Source organism: Chelon labrosus (assembly GCF_963514085.1).
Source record: "Chelon labrosus genome assembly, chromosome: 4".
Lineage (NCBI taxonomy): Eukaryota > Metazoa > Chordata > Actinopteri > Mugiliformes > Mugilidae > Chelon > Chelon labrosus.
The window spans coordinates 26703799-26729921 of NC_140340.1; the positions used below are offsets into that span (position 1 = coordinate 26703799).

At 42.7% G+C, this 26123-nt stretch overlaps 1 protein-coding gene across 1 annotated transcript; it reads left to right on the plus strand.

Moving 5' to 3' along the window:
• On the plus strand, positions 1 to 25862 carry adamts9 (ADAM metallopeptidase with thrombospondin type 1 motif, 9). Its single transcript, XM_084543115.1, has 28 exons — positions 1 to 450; positions 733 to 1130; positions 2628 to 2790; positions 4558 to 4895; positions 5541 to 5624; positions 5733 to 5857; positions 6062 to 6102; positions 6196 to 6301; positions 7387 to 7533; positions 8072 to 8213; positions 8786 to 8890; positions 9845 to 9990; positions 10426 to 10607; positions 10708 to 10844; positions 11638 to 11755; positions 11952 to 12047; positions 12625 to 12791; positions 12984 to 13113; positions 14069 to 14195; positions 14277 to 14487; positions 14587 to 14751; positions 15382 to 15543; positions 16546 to 16665; positions 18849 to 18956; positions 19042 to 19209; positions 21149 to 21397; positions 22990 to 23151; positions 23348 to 25862. Exons 1-28 carry the CDS (start codon positions 354 to 356, stop codon positions 23534 to 23536), a joined length of 4383 nt encoding a protein of 1460 aa, XP_084399241.1. The 5' UTR covers positions 1 to 353; the 3' UTR covers positions 23537 to 25862.
• Positions 25863 to 26123: the final 261 nt, after the last annotated feature.

The window sequence follows — 26123 nt, forward strand, 5'->3', positions numbered from 1 at the left end:
CCTTGTCACTATTCTATATAACGGAAGTGACTGCACTGTAGCAGTGTACCTTGCTTGGCTGATCCCGCCCCTAGCTGGGGAGAGAGCTGGTTCACGGGCTAGCAGAGCCCATCGCAGTTGACTGTTCGAGCAGCCCACCCCTCTCTGCAGTATGCATGTTCGCCAGGGAATCCGCGAAGCGCTCACGTCCCAGCAGTGTACTTCACCGGCCAGAGACCATCTACTCAAGAGCCGAGGATAATAAAAAATTGGATGTGGCAGACGGACCGGAGGCGGAAAGCCCGGAGTGACCACAGGAATACAGTATTACTACAGGAATACAGGCTGCCTTTATCCTCTGAACGTGGACAATCATGCATGTGCTCTTCTGGGGCTTGGGGTTCCTACTATTCCCTGATTTCTTGAATGTAGTCGCATCTACGGGGACACTGCTTTTGAATTCCAGCACAGGTAAAGTATCCCGTTCTGACAAGCCCGCGTTTTTTTTTTCACCCTAGGAGTTATTTGGTAACTCTGAAGGCAGAGAATGAATGAGTTTTGAATCCAGCCAAGCACATGACCTGCAGCAGTTCTAGATGCCTAAAGTTCACTGGCTGAATACAGTTTATTTGCAGAGCTGTACAACTGATTTTTTCACAGTATCTTGTAAAACATCTGGCTTGTCTGATTGATGCTGTCGGACTGTTACTTGAGCCCTTATTGCACTGTTATTCTTCTGCCTGTATCCCACAGTAAAAGAGGAGATCGGCGCGTATGAGATTGTAACACCGGTGCGAGTGAATGAAGCCGGTGACAAGTTTCCAACCAGTGTGCACTTCAAGAGGAAAAGGCGAAGTTTGAGCGAGGACACCGACAATATTACGGATCACTGGGCCTCGGAAAATATCCACTACAGGATATCTGCTTTCGGACAAAACTATCACCTCAACCTCACGCTGGATTCGGGGTTTATCGCACCTCTCTACACTGTGACAGTACTTGGAGTACCGCGAGGAAATAACATAACGGATTTTGCAACAGATGGGGAGGGAGAGGAGGAGGAGGACACGGAGTTAAGGCACTGCTTCTATAAAGGGCATGTAAATGCACAAACAGAACACGCCGCAGTCATCAGTTTGTGCGCCGGACTGGTGAGTTTTTACGCACGGCTAGACTTCATGCGATGCATTTACGACCGGGTGGTTTACTTTTCCACCATGGGATTTTGGGGGCTATATTGCTTATACAAAACCTGAAATAGTGTTTCTCGATTGCCACAGGAGATAAATAATAATAATACTAAATTTAAAACTTTGCGCGCAACCTGCTTTTGAAATTGACCGCGCAACAAATAACATGTCATAGTTTTTACAGGTTTTTCATTCAGAAAAGTTGCCTCTAAGAATAGAAAGTCTTATCTATGTATATTTTGTACTCATTTAAGTGGACGCACGGTTGATTGTGAAGACTCTATTAAAATAAATAAATAAATAAATCCTTCTGAGTTGTTGAGGGATTTATGACCAGTAGGATCATGTTGTAGGACGCTGTCAGAGACTTACAAAACAAAGAACAGCCGTGCCGACTTGCGATGATCCTAAGTCTTCTGCCAATAGTCAAGTTTAATAAACACATACATCTTACTCCCATGCCCCCCCCCCCCCCCCTGCTCTCCCAGTCCTCGGTGACGTCTTTACGCACGCTGGTGGAGTAGTACGAGCGGTACTGACGTCATCACGAACTGGTCCTACTCCCAGGCTTGCTGAAGCACGAGTTTTGGCACAGAGCAAAAGTGCACTCGGAGTTTATACATAGAAATCCCAGTGAGGTGACAGATACGAGCACGGGGTCAATTTCTTCCCAAATGACAAATCAAATACAAAACGCCTTGAGTGCTCTGCGAGGGCTTTGAGGAGGGAGTTGAGCTGACAGTTATGGAGCATATCTCATTATTTATTCAAGACCTCTGCGGGCACATATATTTTAAAACAGTCTGCCTTTTATTTCTTTGCATCGTTCTTTTTTTTTTGTGAGGGAACTTGTAGAGAGATTCTCTTATGCTTTGCCAACTCCCCAGGTCAATCAAAGTGCAGGTCCTAGCACAGTAATAGGAATTACTGAAGGAAATGTTAGCTGGAAGCATCCCTTGCTGAACCACAGTCTGCCTTTCTGCACATTTTTGCACATGCAGCAACATTCGTGGCTTGCCTGATAATAAGTCTTGTTGCAGTTTATCATCAGGGATCATAAATATGGCTTTCCCCTGAATTTTTATCAGAACCCCCTAGCTGCCGCGATGGTTCTCCTCAGTCAGATGTGCTTGGCTTGGCATACGCCTTATCTGGAACATCACAGACCTCCAAGTTAACCAGTCACGCTTAATGTGCCATGTGAAATACATAAAACAAGGGTTTCCGCATGCTTTCCAAGAACAAACAGTCTCACCGTATTCATTCATGTAAAAACTGCATTGCATTAGAGAGGTATGGAAACACTGTGGATTCATTCCAAAAAGATTTTTAAAAAACGATTCCCTGGGACCTGTCTATGTTGGAGTTGTGTTTATGTTTGCTGATTTAGATTTGTAGAAACAGAAAACTGGTTGATGGAGACTAACTGATGTACTTTTTTCCCCTTCGTCTATCCAGTTTGGCACTTTCAGGTCTCCAGAGGGGGACTATTTTGTGGAGCCCCTGCACAGCTATCAAGGGGAACACTATGAAGAGGAACACACAAAACCTCATATTGTATACAGGAAGAGTGCCCCCAAGAAACAGACATCTGGGGAGACCTCAAGTTGTGACACTCCAGGTACGGTGTGTTTCATGAAGAAACGACGTGTCTGCAATTTAGACGTTCCTTACAAATATACCCACATACAGACAACACTGTCTCTACACATATGCTTGCAAACCACAGCACATGCACGCAGAGCTCTATACCTACAACTAGCTGCTCTCAGCAATCTACTAAACATCTGCTCCTGTCAGCTCTCACTCACTATCCTCTTTCTAGCAAAACAAACGCACTGCTGCTTCCGAGCATGGATGTCCAAGGGTCTATGTAAGTTTAAAAAACAGCGAGTATATGCAGTTGGTTCTTGTCCACGCAAGCACAGGCTTTTCCATACTTCATTCATGTGTTCAATTTAAAGGGTGCGTATGTGCACGCACCCTTTAAATTGGTTCCCACAGACGTAATCAGGCGTTATCATTGCGTCACCAAAGTCTCCGCTATCATTTGCAACAGGAACCAATTATGTAATAGTAACTGAGCAACTGAGCTATTACAGTGATTGTTCCAGGGTACTGTAGAATCCCATGTAGATTTTCTTAATACAAGCAAAACCCTGGATTGTGTCTGGATATTGAGGTAGATTTTAAAAGGCTGAAAATTAAGAATGAGATTTACTCAGTGGTGCTCATGTCTTTAGTGTGAAATAAAAAAAAAACTTTAGAAGAAGTACAATGACTTAATTAAAGTGGAAGTATGCCGTCAGATATAATGTCAGAGCCTGCACGATGTAATGCCTTCAGCTACAGCGTAGTAGTGAGGAAGCCTCCCAACTCTCACTCAGGAAAAACCATTTGTAACCATTTCACTCTTGTATCTTCCCATCTCAGTTTACTGGCTGGACTTCCTGTTGACTCTTGCACTTCCTCTGCTTCTTTGATAAGAAAGCTGGGTTGACCCACTGCCATGACCACATAGTGTAAATTGTATACTAACTGAGTGATGCCAACGCGAAGCAGTCAAATAATCAAAACTAAGAAAATAAATCTGGAAGTATTTCGCTTTCTCTGCTAGAGATCTCGCTGCAGATGTTTGCTTTCGCTGTGTATGTACAGTAAATGTTTGTGTTTCTCTTTTGATTCAGTCATACTGTATGTGTGCGGGAGTGTGAATGTGTATGTGTGTATCTAGTATAGCTTGAAGCACATACACTTGGAATAATCATTTCCATCCCTGCCTTAGCATATGCACCATAAATTGGAAGCACTTTCCTGGTCATCTGATCATATATATGTTGGATCTACCAATAGGCTGTTGTCCAGCCATGCATGTCTGTGTATTGGAGTGGTCTAGAGAGGGTGAACTGCTGGAAAGAGGCACTTGTGTTCTGCAGTTTTGTTGCAGATGATTAAAAGCAGACTAAAATCTCCTCAGTGTTGAGAAGTTTTGCCGCCCATCTGTTGAACTGCCCTCCTTTGGTGTGTGCACAGCCTTTGTGTATCATTTTTTTAATGGCTGGCTGCCAGGTTTACCTAGGCTGAACTCTATACCCTCTTCTCTTCCCTCTTCAGAAAATGGAGAGTGAGAGAAGAGAGTCGCTCCAAGCAGCAGTGTTCATTTTTCAATGCATGCTTACTGAAAGAGAAAACATATTTTAACAATAGCCACTTCCACACTGCCATGTCACCATTTTTAAAGACACGAAGCACAAATTTAGCGTGACTGTAATCACATCCGCTTGATAAACAATGACTTACACGTTGTCTTTTTTTGACGGTACTTTCCTTCAGCCCTGCATCTTTGTATATTTACCCATGCTCCATTCCCTCTGGCTTCTCACTACAGGACACAAACACAGACAAAAGAGACACAAGCTGAGGAGGAGGCCAGCAGCTGGGGTCACCAGTGTTTCTAATGCAGCCCCTGTGGTCAGCGCTGATGTATTCACTGACGTGGAGTCCTTGAGTGCTGGCCTGGCCAGCAATGCTTTGCTCAGATCAGAGAGCAGCAGTGCTAGCACTAGACCGTCAAACGATAGCAGCGGTGACTCAGGACCTCACAGGAGATCAAAGCGCTTCCTCTCCTACCCGCGCTTTGTTGAAGTCATGCTGGTGGCCGACAGCAAAATGGTGGAGCGTCACGGCAGCAACCTACAGCACTACATACTCACATTAATGTCTATAGTAAGTAGTACTCTTTATGTTTGGTTCATGGAAGTGTGCCTTTATCCATGTATCTAGACAGAGAGGCTGAGAATGTGCACATGGGTGCAATAATCATAAGTACCGTACCTGCTCCGGTTTGCTGTTTGTGTTGCAAGTTGCTGCGCCTGCTTTTTGCAGGAGGGCTGTGGGAGGGAAAAGGGCAGCCTGGGGCAGGGGTAAACACCATTTTCAAACGGCCAGGGTGAAGAGAAGGCAGCTTGTATGAGAGCCTGTGTGACAGCTGTGATGAATGTTAAAAAATAAGCTCAGGTATGTCACATAGGCCGCATACTCTCAGCCGCTTCAAAAACCAGCTTCCACAGGCGTCTGGAGCCGACAATCCTCAGGGGGAGGCTGAGATGACCTATATTCTGTTCTTGGCAAAGGCTGCCTTCTCCACAGGGGCTCAGGCTATTATCAACTTGATCCTCCAATCAACCAAATTCCTTTTTACTTTCTTAAAACTGCAGAAAGGCTTCCTATGTGAGAGTTACTAGTAAATACGCTGTGCCCCATCTCAGCTGGCTCAGCATACCAAAAACATTTATATTCACCCTGATGTTGACTCATCCTTACAAGTTTTCATCCAGAGGTTTGAGGTGACGTTTTCTTTCCTTTATTCAGGTGTCTTCCATCTACAAGGACCCCAGCATTGGCAATCTGATTAACATTGTGATTGTAAAGTTAGTCATAATAAACAATGAGCTGGTAAGTCCACTGCTTCTTTTGTTTAATCTCTATAATAAGAAATAAGAAAGAATGCCACGTGTGTTCTTATCAATGAAGTTGCACCATTTATTAATCCTTTTTTGTCAGGAGGGTCCAGTCATTTCATTTAATGCAGAGACAACTTTAAAGAACTTCTGCATCTGGCAGCAGAGCCAGAACATCCTGGATGATAACCATCACTCCCATCACGACACTGCCATCCTTATCACCAGGTGCAAGAACAATTATCAAGCTTTTAACTAAATCCAGAAGGTACTTTAAAGTACTTTAAATACATCAAGCAGTTGGAATAAGTATATGAAGAGATAATCAAATGTGCTCCAATTGAGAATCCAAACATGGAGAGTGTTTGGGTAACTGTTCTTCTGTTATACAGCGCCATTGACCATGACTCATTATCTTTATCTTCACCACAGGCAGGACATCTGCAGAGCGATGGATAAGTGTGACACCTTAGGTAAGTGGATTTTAAAAATTAAGCTGATAAACTAGCAATGATTATAATCATGGTGTGCATTAGGGAAACTTAAGTGCATCTCTTGTTGTTCAGGACTTGCAGAGTTGGGGACAGTTTGTGATCCATACAGAAGCTGCAGCATCAGCGAGGACAATGGACTCAGCACTGCCTTCACTGTCGCCCATGAACTTGGCCATGTGTAAGCATCACAAGCCTCCATCTCCCATACTGTCAACACTTCTAGTTAGTGAGAGTTTTGGCTTTAGTTGGACACTGGCAGAGCTCCAGGTGTTTCCCTAGGAATCCAATCCAAGTCTTCCCAGCAGAAGGAAAGCAAGGAGAATTACAGCATTTCTGTTTTTTCAGTATTTTGTGACACTTCTGTGTGTGTGTTCTGATCACATTTTCCATGTGTGCCTGCCTAATTAGAAAGGGAATAGAGACTGTAGTCTGGACTCTCAGAAGTGAACTCAAGCCACTGCTTGGGGACACTTGCCTTTCAGCAAACTCTGCAATGTCCAAAGTCCTGAGCCAGTCGGAGATGGGGGTGTTAGCCCTTTACAGTGGAGACTGTTACAGACGTTAACAGTCCTCATCTCTAACAAATGCTCTTTCTTACTTCTAAACAAAAGATGGGATTATTGAATTCCTTGTTTATCCGCATCAAGCGGTGACAGCATGCTTTATGACTGCTTAGCATCGAAGCTCGGTGGTGGTACCTGTCAATTGGGAAGCTTATTAGCAGGCGGTGTGGTGCTGTACCTGTGTCCACCATCAACCGGGGTCATATTTGTTCACCCTGCAGGAGCCTGAATGCTTCCCTTGGTCTTTCTGAGCTCTAACTTCTACGTTTTTCTTCTGCATCTACGGCCCAGTTTAAAAAAACAAAAACAAATTTAATATCATACTGCTTTCTTTCCAAGGCTGGCAGGTTATACCGATGCTCTGCATTATTTTCAATGGCAACACTGAATGAGTTTTAGAAAGCCAGTAACACAGTAATACAACTGTGACAGAGGAACTATAGAATCACTGTTTAGATTTAAAACACGTGGTTTAAAAAATTAAACCACAAAACACAGAGGAACAGAGAGGAACTAACATTTGTCTGTGTTAGTATAATAAACTAACCTAAAATTGGCTTTTGTTACATTTATCTTATTGAGAATTGTGCAATTACAACAAGCAGAGTTATTGGAAAAATGAAGGGAGAGATATATTCACCTCTCAATCAGTTCAATATCCAGTTCAATACAATATGTTCTTCTCTTTTCTTTCCGCTAGGTTCAATATGCCTCATGATGACAATGTCAAGTGCAAGGAGGATGGAGTTAAGATTCAGCAACATGTGATGGCACGCACACTTAACTACAACACAAACCCTTGGATGTGGTCCAAGTGTAGCAGGAAGTACATCACAGAGTTCCTTGAGTATGTCATCCTATTTTCTTCATCCTTTGAAGCTGTGGAAAGTTGTAAAATATACTGGAACTGACCTTCAAATCTGCAGCCAGACATGTTTTAAGAATTCTGTATTTAAAAACAGTGTATAATGATTCCATAAAAACACATATGGCGCAGTCTACTCCCACTTTTTTGTAACAACAGCCTTATTTTAAAGTAATAAGGAAAATACAGTGCCTTCATTTCTTAGTGCTGTTGCATCTGCTAGTTTCTTCTCTTCCGAAGGCTCATGCACTGACCGAGAAAACAAGAAAACTAGTATTGTATAAAAGAGTAAATGGGCCAAACTATCCCTGTCCATACCCCCAACTATGAAAATGTCTCTCTGTATCCCTTAGATCCTGAGTTCACCACCACTTACTACGTATTGCTGGCTGCAATCTGTCAAGATTCATATGTACAGAGAAATGACCACTCCGGCTGTACTGAGTGTACTTTCTGTCTGTTTGTGTCTCTTGTTTTTCTCTTTTTTTCTTGAAGTCATTTTATTTTTATTTCTTAATAGCACCGGATATGGTGAGTGCTTGCTCGACGAGCCCGTTTCTAGGCCGTACAGTCTCTCGCAGCAGCTGCCTGGGCGGATATACAATGTCAATAAACAGTGTGAATTGATATTTGGGCCGGGAACGCAGGTGTGCCCTTATATGGTAAGAGGAGTCGCCGTGTGATTATGAACTGTCATGTTGCACATGTGGGTTTGTGAGGGGAAGCCTCTGGAGTTGGGATAAAGTGCTGCAGAGGTCTGCGTCTGAATTCGAGGCCTTTTAGATCACTTTCTATGTTTAGGACCATGTTAATGATTCTGTTTGTGATACGAGCAAACAAAAAGACATTTAGACATTTAATGGATATATAAACATGAAAATCTTTTTATGCTAAGATTTCAGTTACTTATGCAGAAAAATGGAATTCAATTCTGTGTATTCATCTTGGTACAAATACGTCCAAACTATGAATGGCACTGTGGAATAGTTTCCTTACCACAAGATTTATGCCCAGACTGAAAAGTCATGCGACCCACTGGCTAAGAAACACATGGCAAATAAGACGAGAGCAGCAAATATGGTGTATAAACTGACTGTCTGTTAACTTAAGTCCATATATTAACGGAATTGTCTACAATGAGGTTATTAAATGCTGCATTTATGTGCCCTATCTGACTCTCTGTAGAATCTCAGCCTTAACACTTAGTGTATGTGCCCGTGTGTGTGTTTATTAGACTCAGTGTCGGAGGTTGTGGTGCACTAGTCCAGAGGGCGCCCAGCGGGGCTGCAGGACCCAGCACATGCCGTGGGCAGACGGCACTGACTGTTCCCCCGGAAAGGTAAGTTGCTTATAGAAAAGAGCAAAATTAATTGTAGTAAAAGTTTGGGATGAATTCGTAGATGGGAATTGTTTTGACACTGAATTCCACATTTTTATCCTTTACTTTGAATACTCATATGGTTCTCTGTTATGCTCTAACATCCCTCACCACATTTCTTTTGCTGTTTTGATTTTACTCCTTTTCCAGTGACTCATGACCATGAAATTGTTCACAGGCGTTATAATCCGGAAAGCGAAATGACAAAAGGAAACAAGTTTCAAAACACTGACCAAAAACGGTCCTGGCGTTGACACGTGTGTAAACCCTAGTAATTGAACATGGCTGGCATGTAAGTGGGTGCTGTAAAGTTGTGAATGATGGTTGCTCTCCAGGCGACTGTCTTAGCGTAGCTTTTAATTAGGACTTTCTCACTAACCCGTCTCTTCCTGCCACTAAGACCGAGAGGACATGAAAGCGGCATGGGCCGGCTGAGATCCATGGGTCTCAAGACATACACACACATGTTGAAACTTCTTGTGTTTACGCCAACCTCTCATCCCATGTCATGCCAGAGTGCACCGCAATGAACACTTAAAATGAAGTGTGTTTGTTGAAGAGTGTAAGATTATCCTCTTGTTTTGATCTGAGACATATTTATTGACTGTGAGCGTGACATTTTCTTGTCTGCTCTCCGGCCAGGCAGCTATGAAATGTCTTTTTGTGGTTCCTCCTCAAAGCACAGGAGAGCAGATAGATGTGTTGCCAGTTTCATTGGTAACATTTTTCATTCTCTCTGTGTGTTCCTCTGCCATCTTTTCAACTTTTCTCTCTTAGTCTTTCATTTTTCGTTTACTTATCTTCTCTTCCTTTTATTGTCTCCGTCTTACACTTTCATTTTTCTTTCTTTTATTCACCTCACCTTGTCTCCTACTTATGCTCTCTTAACTCACCTGTTTTTCTCTCCCCTTGCAGCACTGCAAACATGGCCTGTGTATTGCCAAAGAGCATGACGCCACACCTGTGGAGGGAGCATGGGGAGTCTGGAGTCCTTTTGGTACCTGCTCGCGGACCTGCGGCGGAGGCATAAAGATTGCCATTCGCGAATGCAACCGACCCGTGTGAGCAGTCCATTTCTTTGTAGTCGTGCATGCCTAGTGGACCATGTCTCCATCTAAGCTGCCAAAGTCAATGTTCCATAGATCAAAACTCCTTAAGGGAATTCTTTCCATACCTAGTGTTCATAAAACAAGCTCCCATAAAACAGGCAGGTCTTACACGGTTGTTTCCTGGAGATATTTCAATGTCCCTGAATATCTCCTTTCATCCCAGATTAATGGACAGATAAAGAGATGAATGGGGCATTATGAGAATGCATTTGAAACAGAAAAACTGTGGCAATTACATACTGTAGGTGTGTGTGATGGCGGGCAGCAGGCTGAAAAGAAGAATGGACAGATAGATGAAGTACACCGTGGGGGAAAGATGCTTACTATAGCGTAAATAATTTCCTGAATTACTCCAGTGATGGGCCACTTTCATGTTTTCACTGTCAGGCCCAGGAATGGAGGAATGTATTGTGTTGGTCGCCGCATGAAGTTTCGTTCCTGTAACTCGGAGCCCTGCTCGAAGCAGAAGAAGGACTTCAGAGAGGAACAATGTGCAGCTTTTGATGGGAGGCACTTTAACATCAACGGTCTACCTCCTAATGTTCGCTGGGTGCCTAAGTACAGCGGAAGTGAGATTTCTTTTTTTTTAAGGCACTGACACAAAACACAATGTAAGCCATCCACTGATTCCAACTGGTATTAAGTACTTCCTTTTGTCTCCTTTGTCAGTCCTGATGAAGGACAGGTGTAAGCTGTTCTGCAGGGTGGCGGGCAGCACCGCCTACTATCAGCTCAGGGACAGGGTCATTGATGGCACGCCATGTGGACCCGATACCAACGACATCTGTGTCCAGGGCCTATGCAGGGTGAGCTTTAAGAACACACTTCTCGTGCAGTAACTGTCTGGTGTTTCTTCATCCTTACAGTGAATATTTTCCCAAAAATATTTCAGTCCTTTGCCAAACCAGACTGTTTATTTCTGCAAACATGTGATAGATAGATTTTTAGGTTCAAAGCTTGATTACAAACATACTCTGCACAACAGTATGGTTATGGAACGAAGCAGTGGGCTGCTTTGTGTACACAACGAACAACACACAGAGTCACAGAGTTAAACTTTGGTTTAGTAGGTTGCTCTTCTGCCATTGGCACCTTAGCTGCACCAAAGCTAAGCTCTTCATTCTTGACAGAAAATCTGAAATGTGTCTCACTATAAGCAGTTTTCGTGCAGAGCGGCTCATGCCTGTTTGAAGTGTGTGGTTTTTTTTTTTTTGATGGAAATGTTTTACAAGTGAAACTGCAGTACATCAATAAGTTCACTTATAATTTTTTTTTTTTACATTACATGTACCTGTATTTTATTAGCATTAAGCAATGAGAAATTACCATATGGATGACTATTTATGTGGCATGCAAATATTGCAGTGGTGAACATTTGTGACTGGAATGGAGTGGAGTGCTAGTCAGAAGCAATATTTATATTTCCTTTATAAATATCAGTCAAACCTTCCTGTTTTTGCAGCCCACCAATGCACTGTTCTCTGTTATCCTCGCTCTTATCCATATCATCATTCTAAATTTTATCCCTCTTCTGATTCCATGTCTTCCTCTTCAAATTTATTTTGTTCTGCTCTTCCCTTCTGCCTCTCTGCTGAGCAGCAAGCGGGCTGCGATCACGTTTTGAACTCTAAAGCCAGGAGGGACAAATGTGGCGTGTGTGGAGGCGATAACTCGTCCTGCAAAACCGTAGCAGACACCTTCAACACTGTACGCTACGGTGAGCTACAGCCACTTTTACTACCCCATCACTCTACATTCAGTACATATAACTGACAACAGCAGTTGTTATATGGCTTCAACACATCCGTACCTGTCTTGACTCATCAAAAGTATAGCACTGAGACATGGGCGGCTCAGCAAAGGAACTGAGCTTGGTATACTAATGATCTAAACACACTGCATGCTATTTGCAGGCTATAATGAAGTGGTGCGAATACCCAGTGGTGCTACAAACATAGATGTGCGTCAACACAGCTACTCAGGGAAACCGGAGGATGACAACTACCTCGGTAAGGCATCCAATATTGTTAGTATTGTGAGTGTATATTTCACATTTACACTGATGCTGATTCAGGCCATGTCTGATGCAATGTGCTGCTAATAAGAGAAAAACTGTGTTCAGGCTCGATTACACTACACATATTATTCATTAATGTGCACATTGTTTTCCATTTGTAGCCATTTCTTGTGTAAGGGTGTGCATTTGGATTATGGGCAGCAGTTTGAGGCCCAAAGTGGGGATGACTTCTTCGGATTTTAACGCTCCTCTCCATGGCCATATTAGTGTAATGGGTGAAATGATGAGGAAAGTAAAGGCAGGAAATTAGCTCCATAATCGCATTAGGTTGAGTAAGTGCACAGCACTGCCTATTGAACAGAACAGAACGTCCCTGGATTGGACTTCTTCGGGACCAGAGGATTATTTTAGCCCATTAACGCTTCGCTGTTGTCCACCATGTGTGCAGTACTGTACATTTTAATGTTAGCCCCTGTGTTTCTAAGTACTCTGTTGCATGCAATCATTTTCTGCCAGTTAAGCAACGACAGTTTGATCTTACTAAAGTAACTCTGTTTGTCTCCATGTAGCCATATCAAATAGCCGTGGAGAGTTCCTGCTAAACGGAGAGTTTGTGGTCAGCATGTTCAAAAGGGAAATCAAAGTAGGAAATGCCGTCATTGAGTACAGTGGCTCGGACCATGTCATTGAGAGGATCAACTGTACTGACCGCATTGAAGAGGAGATCATTATCCAGGTAAAGCGTCTGTATCAGTAATAATAACCAGTTTAACACACAACATGAGAAGAGAGGAGCTTAAATGCTTCTACAGGCTTGATCTCCAAAAATGTATGCTCTCACTTTGGAAGATGTGGATCATCCATGATATTAAAAATCCATAATCTCACTGTATTGAAATGTGTATCATATTTCCTGCGATTTCTCCAGGTGCTGTCTGTGGGGAACCTTTACAACCCAGAAGTCAGATACTCCTTTAATATCCCAATAGAGGATAAGCCTCAGCAGTTCTTCTGGGATGCCTATGGGCCCTGGCAGGAGTGCAACCTCTTGTGCCAAGGTGAGGGGGAGGCACATGTGGTTGGCAGGGTGGGGTGATGATAAACGGTGTGGTGAGAGTAAAGATGAGGCGCAGAGGAGAGAGGAGAATCCCCAGGGGTGGACACATAGAAGAGAGAGGATTGTTTGGCTAAATTTGACAGGCTCGTGCTAGACGTATAGCTTTCAAACAAGTGATTGAGGTGCAGCTTTTTAATATGCTATGGCAGACTACCTTCTGTGGCATAACTGTGGATATGTCAGAGTGTGTGGATGTGCAGAGGCGTATTGCAGGTAAACTCGAAAACTTGTGTTACAACTCTGCCCCGTTTCTTTCTGGATGTTTTGACACTACTCTGCGGGATCAACCACCAGTAAATTCCAAAGAGAAACCAAGAACTTCACAGTTCAAAGCAGGATAAACAGCTAATATGTAACACACTCAGCAGGGGCTCAGGTTCTCATAGCACTGAGCTGCAAAACTTGGTAACACTAGGTACTGATGTGTGAGGTTTGTATCTGTCTTATTCTGTGCAGTGGTGCTCTGTGATTCAACACAAGAGCCAAGGTGAAGCACACACACTCTGCTTCTGGTATTACAGTCCAGATGATGATTTATGTTTTACTTGAGCAAGATGTTGCGTCGACACAGATAACTCCTTGCAGGATCTCACAGAATCTGAGGTCAGGCCACACATGTTCAGTTTCATTTGAGGACAAAGTTAAGAAACCCTGAACTGCAACTCAAGGCAAGAGTTACAGTATATTACCTGGTCATTTTTTAAATTACAGAACAGCACGCAATGTGAGCAAAATGTTTATTTAAAAGCCCAAACCTTCTAGAATATCCTTGGACACTTAACAGTCGTGGTTACAAAAAATGTGATGTCTTTATTATATTGTATTACATTATGTTGTGGACAAGAATTAAAGAGGGGCCTTGAGTTTTTAAATGTGCCATGTTTGTGTCTGCACAGGAGAGCGCAAGCGGAAGATTCTCTGTAGCAGAGAGTCGGACAGGGTGGTGGTGTCAGACCAGAGGTGTCACGGTACAGCTAGACCTTCTGTCGTCACAGAGCCCTGCAACACTGAATGTGAACTCAGGTCTGTATCGCTTGTTTAACCAGCCTTTAGTGTCTATATGAAGCAATTAACAAGTTGTTTTCATCATCTGTCTTGTCCCAGGTGGCACGTGGCTCGTAAAAGTGAATGCACAGCCCAGTGTGGCCTGGGATATCGTACCCTGGAAATATACTGTGCCAAAATTAGCCACACAGATGGAAAGACCCAGAAGGTTGATGACCGCTACTGTAGTGGTCAGAGGAAACCTGATGACAAGGAAGGTTGCCATGGAGACTGTAACCCGGGTGGGTGGGAGTACTCATCCTGGTCAGAGGTACGATTATTGTCTCTCAGGCCAAATTTTTGCCAGAAGTGTATCTCGGCTTGCGTACATGTGTTTACACTTGCTGATGCTCATATGTTTGTACTGCAGTGCTCCAAGAGCTGTGGTGGGGGCACCCGCCGTCGAGGGGCAGTGTGTCGAAAGGCAGCTGAGGCCGGTGGTGATGAGAGCAAATGCAGTCAAAGGGACAGGCTGACCGTCCAACCCTGCAATGAATTCCTCTGTCCACAATGGAAGACTGGAGACTGGTCTGAGGTCAGTTCAGCTCTTACAGTATAATATTTTCTTCCCCTTCCCTTAGATGATAGGATCACATGTACTAAATGCATTAAAATGTTTCTTTAATTTCCTGTCCGTTACATAGCACGTATGCTGTACACGGTGTGTATATAGTGAGGTTCAAGTCAAGTTTCTATAAAGCAAAACAGACTCTTAGTATTATAGATTTAAGCCACCAGGGTTCTGAGCCAAATGTAAAATCACAGTCTTAATTGTGCACGTCTTAACTTTTGGAGAGTTACTGCCCTCCCTCCTCTACAAATGAGTGTTGGGAAAGTGGTGATTGCAGGGTAAAATCGTACTTAACTGCCGCACAGTTTACACATCGTAGAGAAAGGGGCTTGCAAAGCTGTGGGCCGCATTCCAGGAATTTTTCAGATCTCCCATGTGGTGCTGCCAAAACACTTACTGTACTGTATACATATGGACTGTACTCACACATAAATAAACACACTGGGCCTGGTTTTTAGTCTCGTACAACCTTGAATCTTCTTTGAATTCTGCATACCAAGAGGTCTTGTCATGAACATGCTGGTAAAAACTAGTTGCTATGTACTGTGCTAGACACATACAGCAGCGATGTAACTTGAAATTTTCCTCCTTCAGTGCCTTGTGACATGCGGGAAAGGCTACAAGCACCGTCAGACGTGGTGTCAGTTTGGTGAGGACCGCCTAGATGATCGTTTTTGTGGCTCATCTAAACCCGAGTCAGTGCAGATGTGCCAGCAGCAGGAGTGTGCCTCTTGGCAGGTTGGACCATGGGGACAGGTGAGACACTCCTGTGCTTACAGTATGTATAGTATGCAGGCAAGAGTAATGTATTCTTTCTTCAGGTTTGTCAAAAAATATGACACAGTTAAATTCATAAAACCAGCTGCTGTTGAGATGCTCATGCATAGACTTTGTCCTGCTGTGGTAGGCTGTTTTAGAGTGCATCTTGTTGGATCTCTGTTTCCCACTCTGTTGATGAGCATGTTCGGGCTCTTTCTGTCATTTTTACTACGCCTAGGTGTGACGAACTGTATTCCACAGATATCAGTGCATATACACAATCAATGTCATAAATTGGATGTGCACCTAAAATCAACCTGAGTAAAAATTGAGTCAGTTAGAAGATCATAATCAGTTAACCAATTTGATCCATTAACTGCAGAGAAAATTAAGCGTGTTTTTTTTCCTGGGCATTTACAAAGGTGTCCTGCATTATCTTGATCCACATGCACTGCTTTTATATACTGTATATGAGATTCTACCGAGTTGATAGGATGCGGTGCAGCAGTTGTTCCTCAGTTCAGACACCAGAGCACTTCTTGGAAAAATAACAATGAACACACAAAAGCTCTGGACAATCTTTTACAGAGCTTCTCATGAGAAGGCTCACGGCACACAGTGTCTCATTTGTGTAAGTGGACAGGACGGCCAAAAATATGAGGTATTTTTGTTCCCACCCTGTCAAAGGATGAGCGCATGTTAAGGTATATTTGAAGTAGTTTAATGGAGCGTGGTCAGATGGTAGCTGAAGTTGCCGCCAAACAAGTTTGACCCTGCTTCAGCGAAGGCAGTGAGCCAGAAGAAAGAGCAGGGCAGTACCCACTGGAAAAACAACCAGTGCAATTTATATGAGCATCTCTTTGTGTTTTTTTTCTTAATTTGTTTGTGTGTGATGGTTGCTTTGTTTTCTCAGATGAACGGTTGTCTTTTACACAAGTTTATTTTTGGCTCATCTTTCCCAACCACTCCCCCTCCCTTTTTTTCTCTCTTTGAACCCAGTGCACTACCTCTTGTGGGTCAGGCTACCAGATGCGAGCAGTGAAGTGCGTGGTCGGCTCTTATGGTGTTGTCATGGATGACACTGAATGTAATGCTGCCACCCGACCCACTGACACCCAGGTAAGGAGGGGTTAGCTTCCTTCCTTTCTCGCCCATAATCTCTTTATCTGCTCCATGCTGCGAGAGCAACGGTTTTTGCATGGTTTAGTGTGATGAAAGAAGAAAGCATCCGTGTTCACGCACACTTCCAACAGACCCAGATAAGCACACACATTTCATTTCCACCTGGCCTCAATAAAGCTATTTTGTCTTATCTGATCTGGTTAGAGAAAGACAGAGGAAAGTTATAACAGCCTCACTGTCTTCACACAGAATCCCTCAAAGCTCGTGTGTTATGTTTGCTGCATGATCTTCAAGATCGTCTCACCTTCATTATACATACTCTTGAAGCGTAGCAGAAGTCATGTGTCCAGCTATGTTTCAGCACATGAATAACTCACACTTGAAGCTATTTCCACCAGCTAGCATAGATTATAGTCTTTGACACCTAGGTAGGAGCATACTTAAACCATTTACTGAATAAATACACCAGACAACACACTAAGATACTGGGCACTTGGAGGTTTTAGAGGTCGACCACACAGCAAATCACCAAGTCTTTCATTACTTTGAAAACTAGCAAATACCAAGCATATCTGCTGATACTACTACTACTACTACATTGCAAACTCCAAAAACTTCAGGCTTTTTCTTCACATTCTTATTTTAATGACAGAGATCCATGCAGGCATTGAAAACTAAAACCTATTAGTAGTTAAAAACGTGTTGGAACCAATTTTCCAATTATAAGAACTAAAATGCAAGATTAACAATATATATCAATATATGTTGCAGCTGTTCTCTTGTCTCTGCTCTTTTTTCAAAGCAACTTTAGTAACATCTGATTATTAAAAAACGTAGGCAATACACCAAGTCTGACACCATCAGCATAATGAAGCAAGGACAAATAATATCGGTTGAAAAACATGGATGCTCCGGTCAGAATAATGGTCAAAGCAACAGCCATTCTGGTCCTTTCAGGTTGAATCTCCATTTCATAATTTCCCTTAATTGTGACAGCTGTCCACAGACCTAAATAACGCATAATTCAGTGACATATTTCAAGTTTTTTTTAATGGATCTTCTTCACACATCACGCTTAATCATTTCTGTTGGTATAGCTGCGTGTTAAGTGTGCACACACACACACACAGATGCACGCACACACAAATGCAAAGTGACACAGAAACACCAAAGAAACTGTAGTTCCTTTGAGCTGAATGAAAGTTTTGTTTGGTCAGCATGGGGCGTAGAGCCATTTGAGAGGGCTGAGCATGCAGACCCAGGATGAGGCCCCCCTCTAGTCGCAGCAGCTCTTAATTCCGGTGCCTGGGTCGGCAGAGACTGGTGACCAGTGACCCTGAAGCAGTCGCCCCACCTCGTTGTGATTCTAACCAGCCAGCCATGAAGTGGGCCACCAGGCCACTAGTCCCACCACCAGCCGCCACCAAGCAGAGCTTAGAAAAAGAAGGGCAGATAGACAGAGAGATGGAGGGTTGAGTACAAGGAGAACAGCGATGGAGGGAAGAGATTGTTTGCTCAATATTTCCACACAGACATTAGAGAAAAGCTGCACAGTGCCTGACTCTCTTATGTCATTTATAAAAGCTTCAAAGCCATTGTTTATACATGGACGATGTGAATACAACAGGAAGTGTGTGTAGAGGTACCGAAATACTATTTGTTTCTTTTAGGAGGCAGAGTGTGGAATGTGTAGTCTACCCAGAGCCCGTTCAACCTGATTAAGGCCCTTATTTCTAAAGACAGGGGGTCAGAGGGCATGAGAGGGCATGGGGGAAAAAAAGAGGAAAGGGCGGAAGGTGAGAGACAAGGGGGTGGATTAGGGGTGGAGTTTACAACCACGCCAGCATGGGCATTGGAGCCCTGAATACCACTCCACTATGACCTGTTATGACAGGGATCAGGGCTTTATGCTGAATGGCTTACTGCCACAATCCATAGTTTGAACTGACGGGGCGGACCTTGTTAATGTTGTTTTGGTAAGGTAGGGGGAAGGGACTGATGGGAAACATGCTCTCAAACATGGAGCTTAAAAATATAGTTTAAGTCGTTGACGAATGTTTCATGTCAGAAGAACTATCTCTGATATTCATGGTATTTTGTGGGCAGGGGCAGATGTTGTTACAGTATATTCATTTTGTTAATCGCTGCATGAATGAGTGTATGTGTCCCTTCTTCCACAGGACTGTGAAATAGCCCAGTGTCCCAGCAGCCACCCTATTCCCCCAGGAACCAAAGTCCCTTCCCACCAGGGCCACAAAACCCAGTGGCGGTTTGGTTCTTGGACCCAGGTTAGTGGTCTTGTGGCATTCTCAGTTTGACTATTTGTCTATTTGTTGCTTTCCGTCAACCTAACCTTTCCATTTTGCACAACAGTGCAGTGCCAGTTGTGGCAAAGGGACGCGGATGCGCTATGTAAGTTGCCGTGACAACCAGGGTGGTGTGGCAGATGAGTCGGCATGTGCCCACTTACCAAAACCTCCGGCCAGGGAAGTGTGCCTGGTAGTGGCTTGTGGGCAGTGGAAAGTGCTTGAATGGACAACGGTAAGAAAACCACTCACAGTCATTCTGTTGTACATTACCTCACTATGTTACACTGCTAGCCCAGATTTTAATGAATGAAAACATCCTGTTAATCATTTCCTCTCAGAACTGCATTGTGTTAAAAAGATAGACAAAACTGTTAATTACCCTAAATTGCGTCATCAATGTTTCCATGCAGCTGTTTTTCTTCCTTTAAGATTTATTTATTTCATTGTACTCTAGGTTAATCTTCACCTACACTGACAGTGCCTGCACACGCTATGTAGATGTTAGTGCGAGCAATGAGAGACAGGGGGGAGCTGGAATGCAAGCGTGGATCGAGGACAGGAGGAGGGCTGCAGAGAGGCTAGACGAGGAGTGTATTTGTGTGCATGTGAGAAAGCGAGAGAGAGAGACAGACAGAAAGTAAGAAAGAAAGAATGAGAGAAAGAGAGGAGAACTGGGGCTGAGGCACAAGTTTATGGAACTGGTAGATGCAAGGGGCTGCAGCGAGGGGCTCCAGTCTTGTTTACAGATGTTTCTCATCATACAGTGATACAGCACAGTCAGCTTGCAGGTCTGGTCACCATATACATGCGCGGCGCACACAAACACACATCCATGCACACCAACACACATACCACAGAGCCAAAGACACTCATTGACCCCCTCAAAGGAAACAGTCCATCCCAAGGCCAAAAAAGATTTCAGAGGCCCATCCCAGCCACACACTGACACACAGAAAACACACACTAGATTTACTACCTAAAACCAAATATCCTTCTCTGTCTGGAAGTGACAGGACACGTCAACACGACAGATTGTTGTTGCTATTCTTGGTATCTTTACAGCTTGCAGTAGAGTTCCATTTAGTGTCACATCATATACCTCAACTTTATGTATGTACAATTGCCTCAGAGAATCTATAATCATGTGAGACATTGTGACAGAGCTGTGTAAACCTCTGGATAGTGTAACTAGGCTAGGTTTTCGAGGAGAAGGCTGTTACATAAATATAATAGATCATATTATGCAACACAGAAAGTGGACTCTGCTAGGGAGAAGCTAAGGAATACACCATTAGGACTTGATGGAATATGTGCCCTGTGTTATTTTCCCCCAAAAAGTGCGTGTGCTTGGGTTTGTCAAGCCATTAGTAGGCCAGTGCAAGAGCCTGTTAAAGTGGAATGAGAGATGTGTCTGAATCCTCCACACCAAGTCAAGCTGGTGTTGGATGTGTTTTGTGTGAATGAGTCTTGTCAGTGTTTTTAAAAGTTCTGTGCAGCTTTTCTACTTTGGTAAGGTTTGGTCTTTAGTTGTAGTTAACCCTAGTATAGCCCCCCGCTCTGTAAAAACACCGCCAAAACGCTAGTCAGCGCTGCGTTTTTTTTTGTTTCTACTTCCTGCTTCACTTTCAACAATAGCAACTGCAACTTTCGCCAAAATGTTGTCGAAGAGGAGTCATAGAAATGTTTGTGTCTCCGAACCTCCTCCGTTAACCTTTCCTGGATGTGTTCCATCTTTATTGATCCAAAACAATCAATTCGAAAATCGCAGTAATGGAGAAGCAGCCAGAAATACTAAAGCAGAAATATGCTGCTACCAACCTTTTGAGACATACGGTTGAATGAATCCAGAAGCTTCAGCGATTCAGGATTCAGGAAGTGATTCAGACCACAGTGGGGAAAAGGTATATGAACCTGGACTTGAAATTCCCAGCCAAGTGTCTCCGGTTGTCACAAACATTACGTAGTGAAAGATGACATAAGACAAAAATAAGTTTTTTTATATATAACATGTTTCAGTATCTGGAGAAAATGGTAAATGAGTCAGAAACACAGACATAAAACATATACATTTTTATTTGAGTACTCATGTTTGATAGCATGTGGATTTGTATTAGGATAAATTTATGTTCATGAATATTTTCTTCACCCACTCTATATGCTTGTGTTTTCAGTGCTCAGTAACCTGTGGCCAGGGAAAGACGACGCGACAGGTGCTTTGTGTGAACTTCAGTGACCAAGAAGTAAACGTTAGTGAGTGTGACCCAGACGATCGTCCTTCCACAGAGCAGGACTGTGCTATGTCTCAGTGCCCATCCCGCTCCAGTGAGCCCCGATCTTTGCCGTCCTCACCAAACACCGGCACCAGGAACAACCTGCCCCGTAGTCAATCCCACCAGTGGCGGACTGGACCCTGGGGCGCGGTGAGGCATCTTTCACTCAACAAACCGTTTATGTGTGGGGTAGAGACCATTTGAAATGTTGTTCTGTGCAGCCATTCATTCAAACAGTAAAATGCCAGAGAAAGGTTTAGTAAGAAAATTAGGTGGCTGTAAACTGAGGTTGAGATGGAAGTTTAGGAAACTACTGTGCAGTCAAGGCTGTTCCTTTCATGTACACAGTGTTATCTTGTGTTTATCTTTAACTTGTTTCAGTGAGCTGACTATATTTTCTCACAGGCCCTTAAATCTTAAGAACAACATTCTGTCCTATGGTGAAGTCAGATGGCAGTTTTGCAACATTTCATACAGTCAGATTTTAAAAAGGGAGTTTTAAAGGTTTACAGGTAGGTAGAGTTTGGGTTTTGTTACCCCTGTTTATATACATATACATATCCATCTGTCTCAGAACAAAAAGGTACATAAGATTTCTAAATATTCCTTTGAGATCCTAATGCTTCCATCCTTCAGATGAATAGTCTACATGAACGGCCCCCTCTTGTGGTAATTATAACCTCATAAGCTGAAATTTTCCACAAGGTCCGAGTTCATGACTTGTATCATGTCTGATGGGGTTTTCAGAAATGGTGGATGGTTAATTATTATAATCGCAGTTACTTTCAGTTTTCTTTCTTTATATTATAGAAAATGCTGATGTTCCCACAGGCCTTATGCTTCTTTATGCCTCTGCTCTTCCTTTGTTAAGTTACCTAGTCGCTTGTTAAAATGTTTGCTTCAGTGGCTTGTAGACACCAACAGTCACCTCGCAGCAGTGTTCCCACGACTTAAGGCTCAATTTACTTCTTGAACACCAAGCTTTTTGTCTAGACCACGTCCCAAGTTGGAACCACGAGTTCACAGGTTCCACTTGAAGGCAGTTCACATTTCTCAGGATGCCAATATTTTCTCTGTCCATTATTATTTTGATGTAATGGGTGTATGGTAGTTTAAATGGTAGTAAACTATAGATTCCACCTGTTCCGATAACATTTAGAAAATCAACTACATTTCGATGTGATGTGTTGTGCAACCTGAGAAGTTTGATAACTGTTCAAGGAGCTAAATTCTTCAGCTTACATTTTAAGATGAGGCCTCATCATTACCACAGGCCATCCCTGCCCCGATTTATTGCTGTGCCCTTTTTCTTTATTTTGTTTCTTTCTAGTTAGTTATAATCTCACAACAAAAATATCTCTGACCTTTAAATAATCCTGGGTTGAGTGATTAAAGCTATTTCTGGTCACCCTTCCTTCCTTCCTCCTGTCCTGAGAATGTGAACTTTAATATAGCAGCAGAAATCTTCAGTCATTTGACATAAGATGTCTGAGTATGATCTGAGTTTCTGTGGGGCTGTGTGTATACACGAAACATACCTTACCTCATTGTACATGTTCTGTGGATCCATGGATGCACTGATTTAATTATTAGCAGCTGGGAGTTTTACTTTGTTGTGCTTGTCGTTGTGTCTAAAGGGATTATATATTCCCGATGTACTCATTTACAGTCATACACTGAGCATCTGGTTTTGAGAAGCGTCCTTTTGAAAGTGTGCACTCTTTTTGTCTCCATAAAAACAGTGCTCCAGCACATGTGCAGGAGGTTTCCAGAGGCGTGTAGTAGTGTGCCAGGATGAGAACGGCTACCCGGCGAACAGCTGTGAGGATCGCAGCCGACCCAGTGAGCAACGATCCTGTGAGTCAGGGCCCTGTCCGCAGTGGATCTACGGCAGCTGGGGAGAGGTAAGACAGACACCGCTTCAGATGGTTAGAGATAGTCATCTAGCTTTGAATAATTGCTAGTGTGGGGATATGAACATGCCTTAGGAATCAGCTATTATGTTTTACACTAGACATATCTACTTTTCTTAGTTTTCTTCAGAAAGTCTTGTTCTCATACACAACTGTAATGCAAACCTTCTGCTCTCGCTGTCAACAGTGCACTAAGCCGTGTGGAGGTGGGATAAAGACGAGGCTGGTGGTGTGTCAGCGTCCAAACGGCGAGCGCTTCAATGACCTGAGCTGCGAGATCCACGACAAGCCACCAGATCGCGAGCAGTGCAATACTCAGCCATGTCCGTCTAGCCCCCACTGGAGCACAGACCCATGGAGCTCGGTACGCTCATAAAAAATACTCTATGCCTTGTTTTTCAACCTCACATTTTCAAATACTTGTAGTCTTACTCTTTCACAAACGGTCTTAAAGGGGCAGGATGAGCTTCTCTACTTTTATCTTCAACCCTCTCCACCTCCTGTTCCCTCACGGGTGTGATTGGCCAATATTTCTTTGAGACATTCGTAAAGTTAGTTTCTGTCGCACTTGAATTGCAAAGACCCGCTCACTTTTCAAAAAAAAAAAAAAACACTACAAAAACACTTCAGTGACAGCTCTGACCATAAGAACGTTTTGTTTTTTTTTTGTTTTTTTTGTCAGTCATAGTTACAATAAAACTGTTGTTGAGCCTTGTGTTAGTTTTGGAAAAATTCAGGATCACTTTGTATCACAATCAAAGTTAGCTTTGTAAAATATTGTTTTTAAAAATAATTTATTATTATTAAGATATTTTTTTCCTTTTTATCTCTTGTATATAGCATTAACTTTAAAAAGTGATTTATTTTGTGTCTTAGCTTTTTGTATTCGCACATTTAGCCAATCATTGTTTATATGCAAATACTGATGAATGTTTTTGTATATCAGGAATATACGGTAAGATGCCTTGTTCTTTTATTATCCAAAGAATGGCCCATTATCTCCAAATATGTGGTGTAACACAATATAGTCGATGTTCTGTTCTGAACATTAGGAGCACCAACTTACATACAGTAGGATTGTACTACATATACATCTTTGTGCTATATACATCTTTGAAATGGCTATTGTTTTAAGAATTCAATTTGTCTCAAGGCACATGTGGTTTTTAGAGGTTACTAATCTTATTTAGACACTTTATTTTACAGTTTATGTATCCAACCAAACCAACAATGATGTTGCTCCGAAGTTTCATTGACACTGACGCAGACATACATTAACTCAAAAGTTCCTGAAACGTCCAGTATCAGTAGTAAACACCAACAAACAGCAGCTGTACTAGTACTGTAAAATAAAGTGTCTCTCTGAGTTTGTGGTAGTTAGAACTAATAGCCATTGTATTCCGGTTTTGCGGAGGCCTTTGACCCAGATTTCCTTAGTGTGGCCAAAACAATAGTTTTAAAGCTCTCTGCTTCAAAGGTGCTTGATATGAGTGTATTTATACAGTGTTAGTCCATGTTTGCTTTGTACAGTAAGTACTTGGAGTTGCTAAATATGCTATGCTATGCTCAACAATACCTCACTTGGAACAAAATACAACTCAACTAGCCATTTAACAATGAGAACCTTGAGTACAGTGGTGCTTTGGCTGAACAAGGGAAATACAAGATATACAAATCAGAAATGTATCATCACCGTGGCACAATGCTATTTCATGCTGCCTCTTTTCTATTTCTTTCCATGAGCAGTGTGTGTGTGTGTGTGTGTGTGTGTGTGCATTGATCGAACTGATCAGCTAAATGCAAAGTATCCCAGATTTGATGAAATAATGTTGAATTCCTTTGGCTGTCCAAAAAATGCATTGCTTAACCTTTATGATAATGGGCTGTTAAATGTCGTACATTGAACATGTGATACCTGTGACCACAGGGGAAGTTATTGGTGTTTTGTATCCAGAGCTCTTACTCTGAGCCAACCTAATGTGTCTACCTCAGTCCCTGTTATGATTGCCCCCCTGCCGTATCTTTCTCTCCCTTGTACTGGAGGGATTTTGGCTGGCTAAGATTAAGCTAAGAGTTGTTGAGGCTTCCCAGTGCAATCGATGGCCCTAAACACAGATCTGAAGTGCGTGCCATCGCCCACTTTGTTATCCTTACTATCCCTTTGAGGACGGTGAAAACTGGTCCAGAATCTGTGGTTAGGGGCAACTTTGCCTGCAGCCCACCCAGTTGACTCCTCCTGGTCATAAATGTCTGTACTGACATCACACCTTATTTTAAGGGCCTGTTAACACAGCAGTGAGTACACCTTTCTACCACACATCATTTACTAATTGATTGTAATGTCTCCCATGTGTGACTGCAAGGTTGAATGAGAGAAAGTTAGAACACAGTATCAATGCGAATTATCCTCGTAATCAAATCTAGTTTCACTTTCAGTCTTTCAGTTTGACTCTTTGTGGTCGACCTCTGCTGCAAACAGCAGTACAGCACAAACGCCACATCAACAGGCTCTTGAAATAAGTAGAATGTGTGTCTGTTATTCACAAATGGCAGTATTAGTCTATGTTTCAAGGACATTTCTGTATATTTATGTAATTACTTGTATTTATTGTTCATTATAATGTTATGTCAATATTTAATTTTTTTATGGATTTGTTGGATTTCTGTTCATTTCCAGAAAAGGTTACGATTAAAGTGAAGTAGAGGTACTATAAAAGGCTTTTTTTCATTCTTACTTGAACCAGACACCTTGTCACATACAGTGACCAAGGCAAGGCCACGTCAAATTAAGGGACAAGGGTAAAAAACAACTCAAAACTCGCTGGCAACTTACATGGACTAGTACGAACAATCCATGAACCAGCCTTCAACAACCTTCAATAAAACTAATAGCCTCACTGCTTACAACGCTGTACTCCTGCTGCTATGCCCTGTATTGAAATGTTTAACAGATCACCAACTCC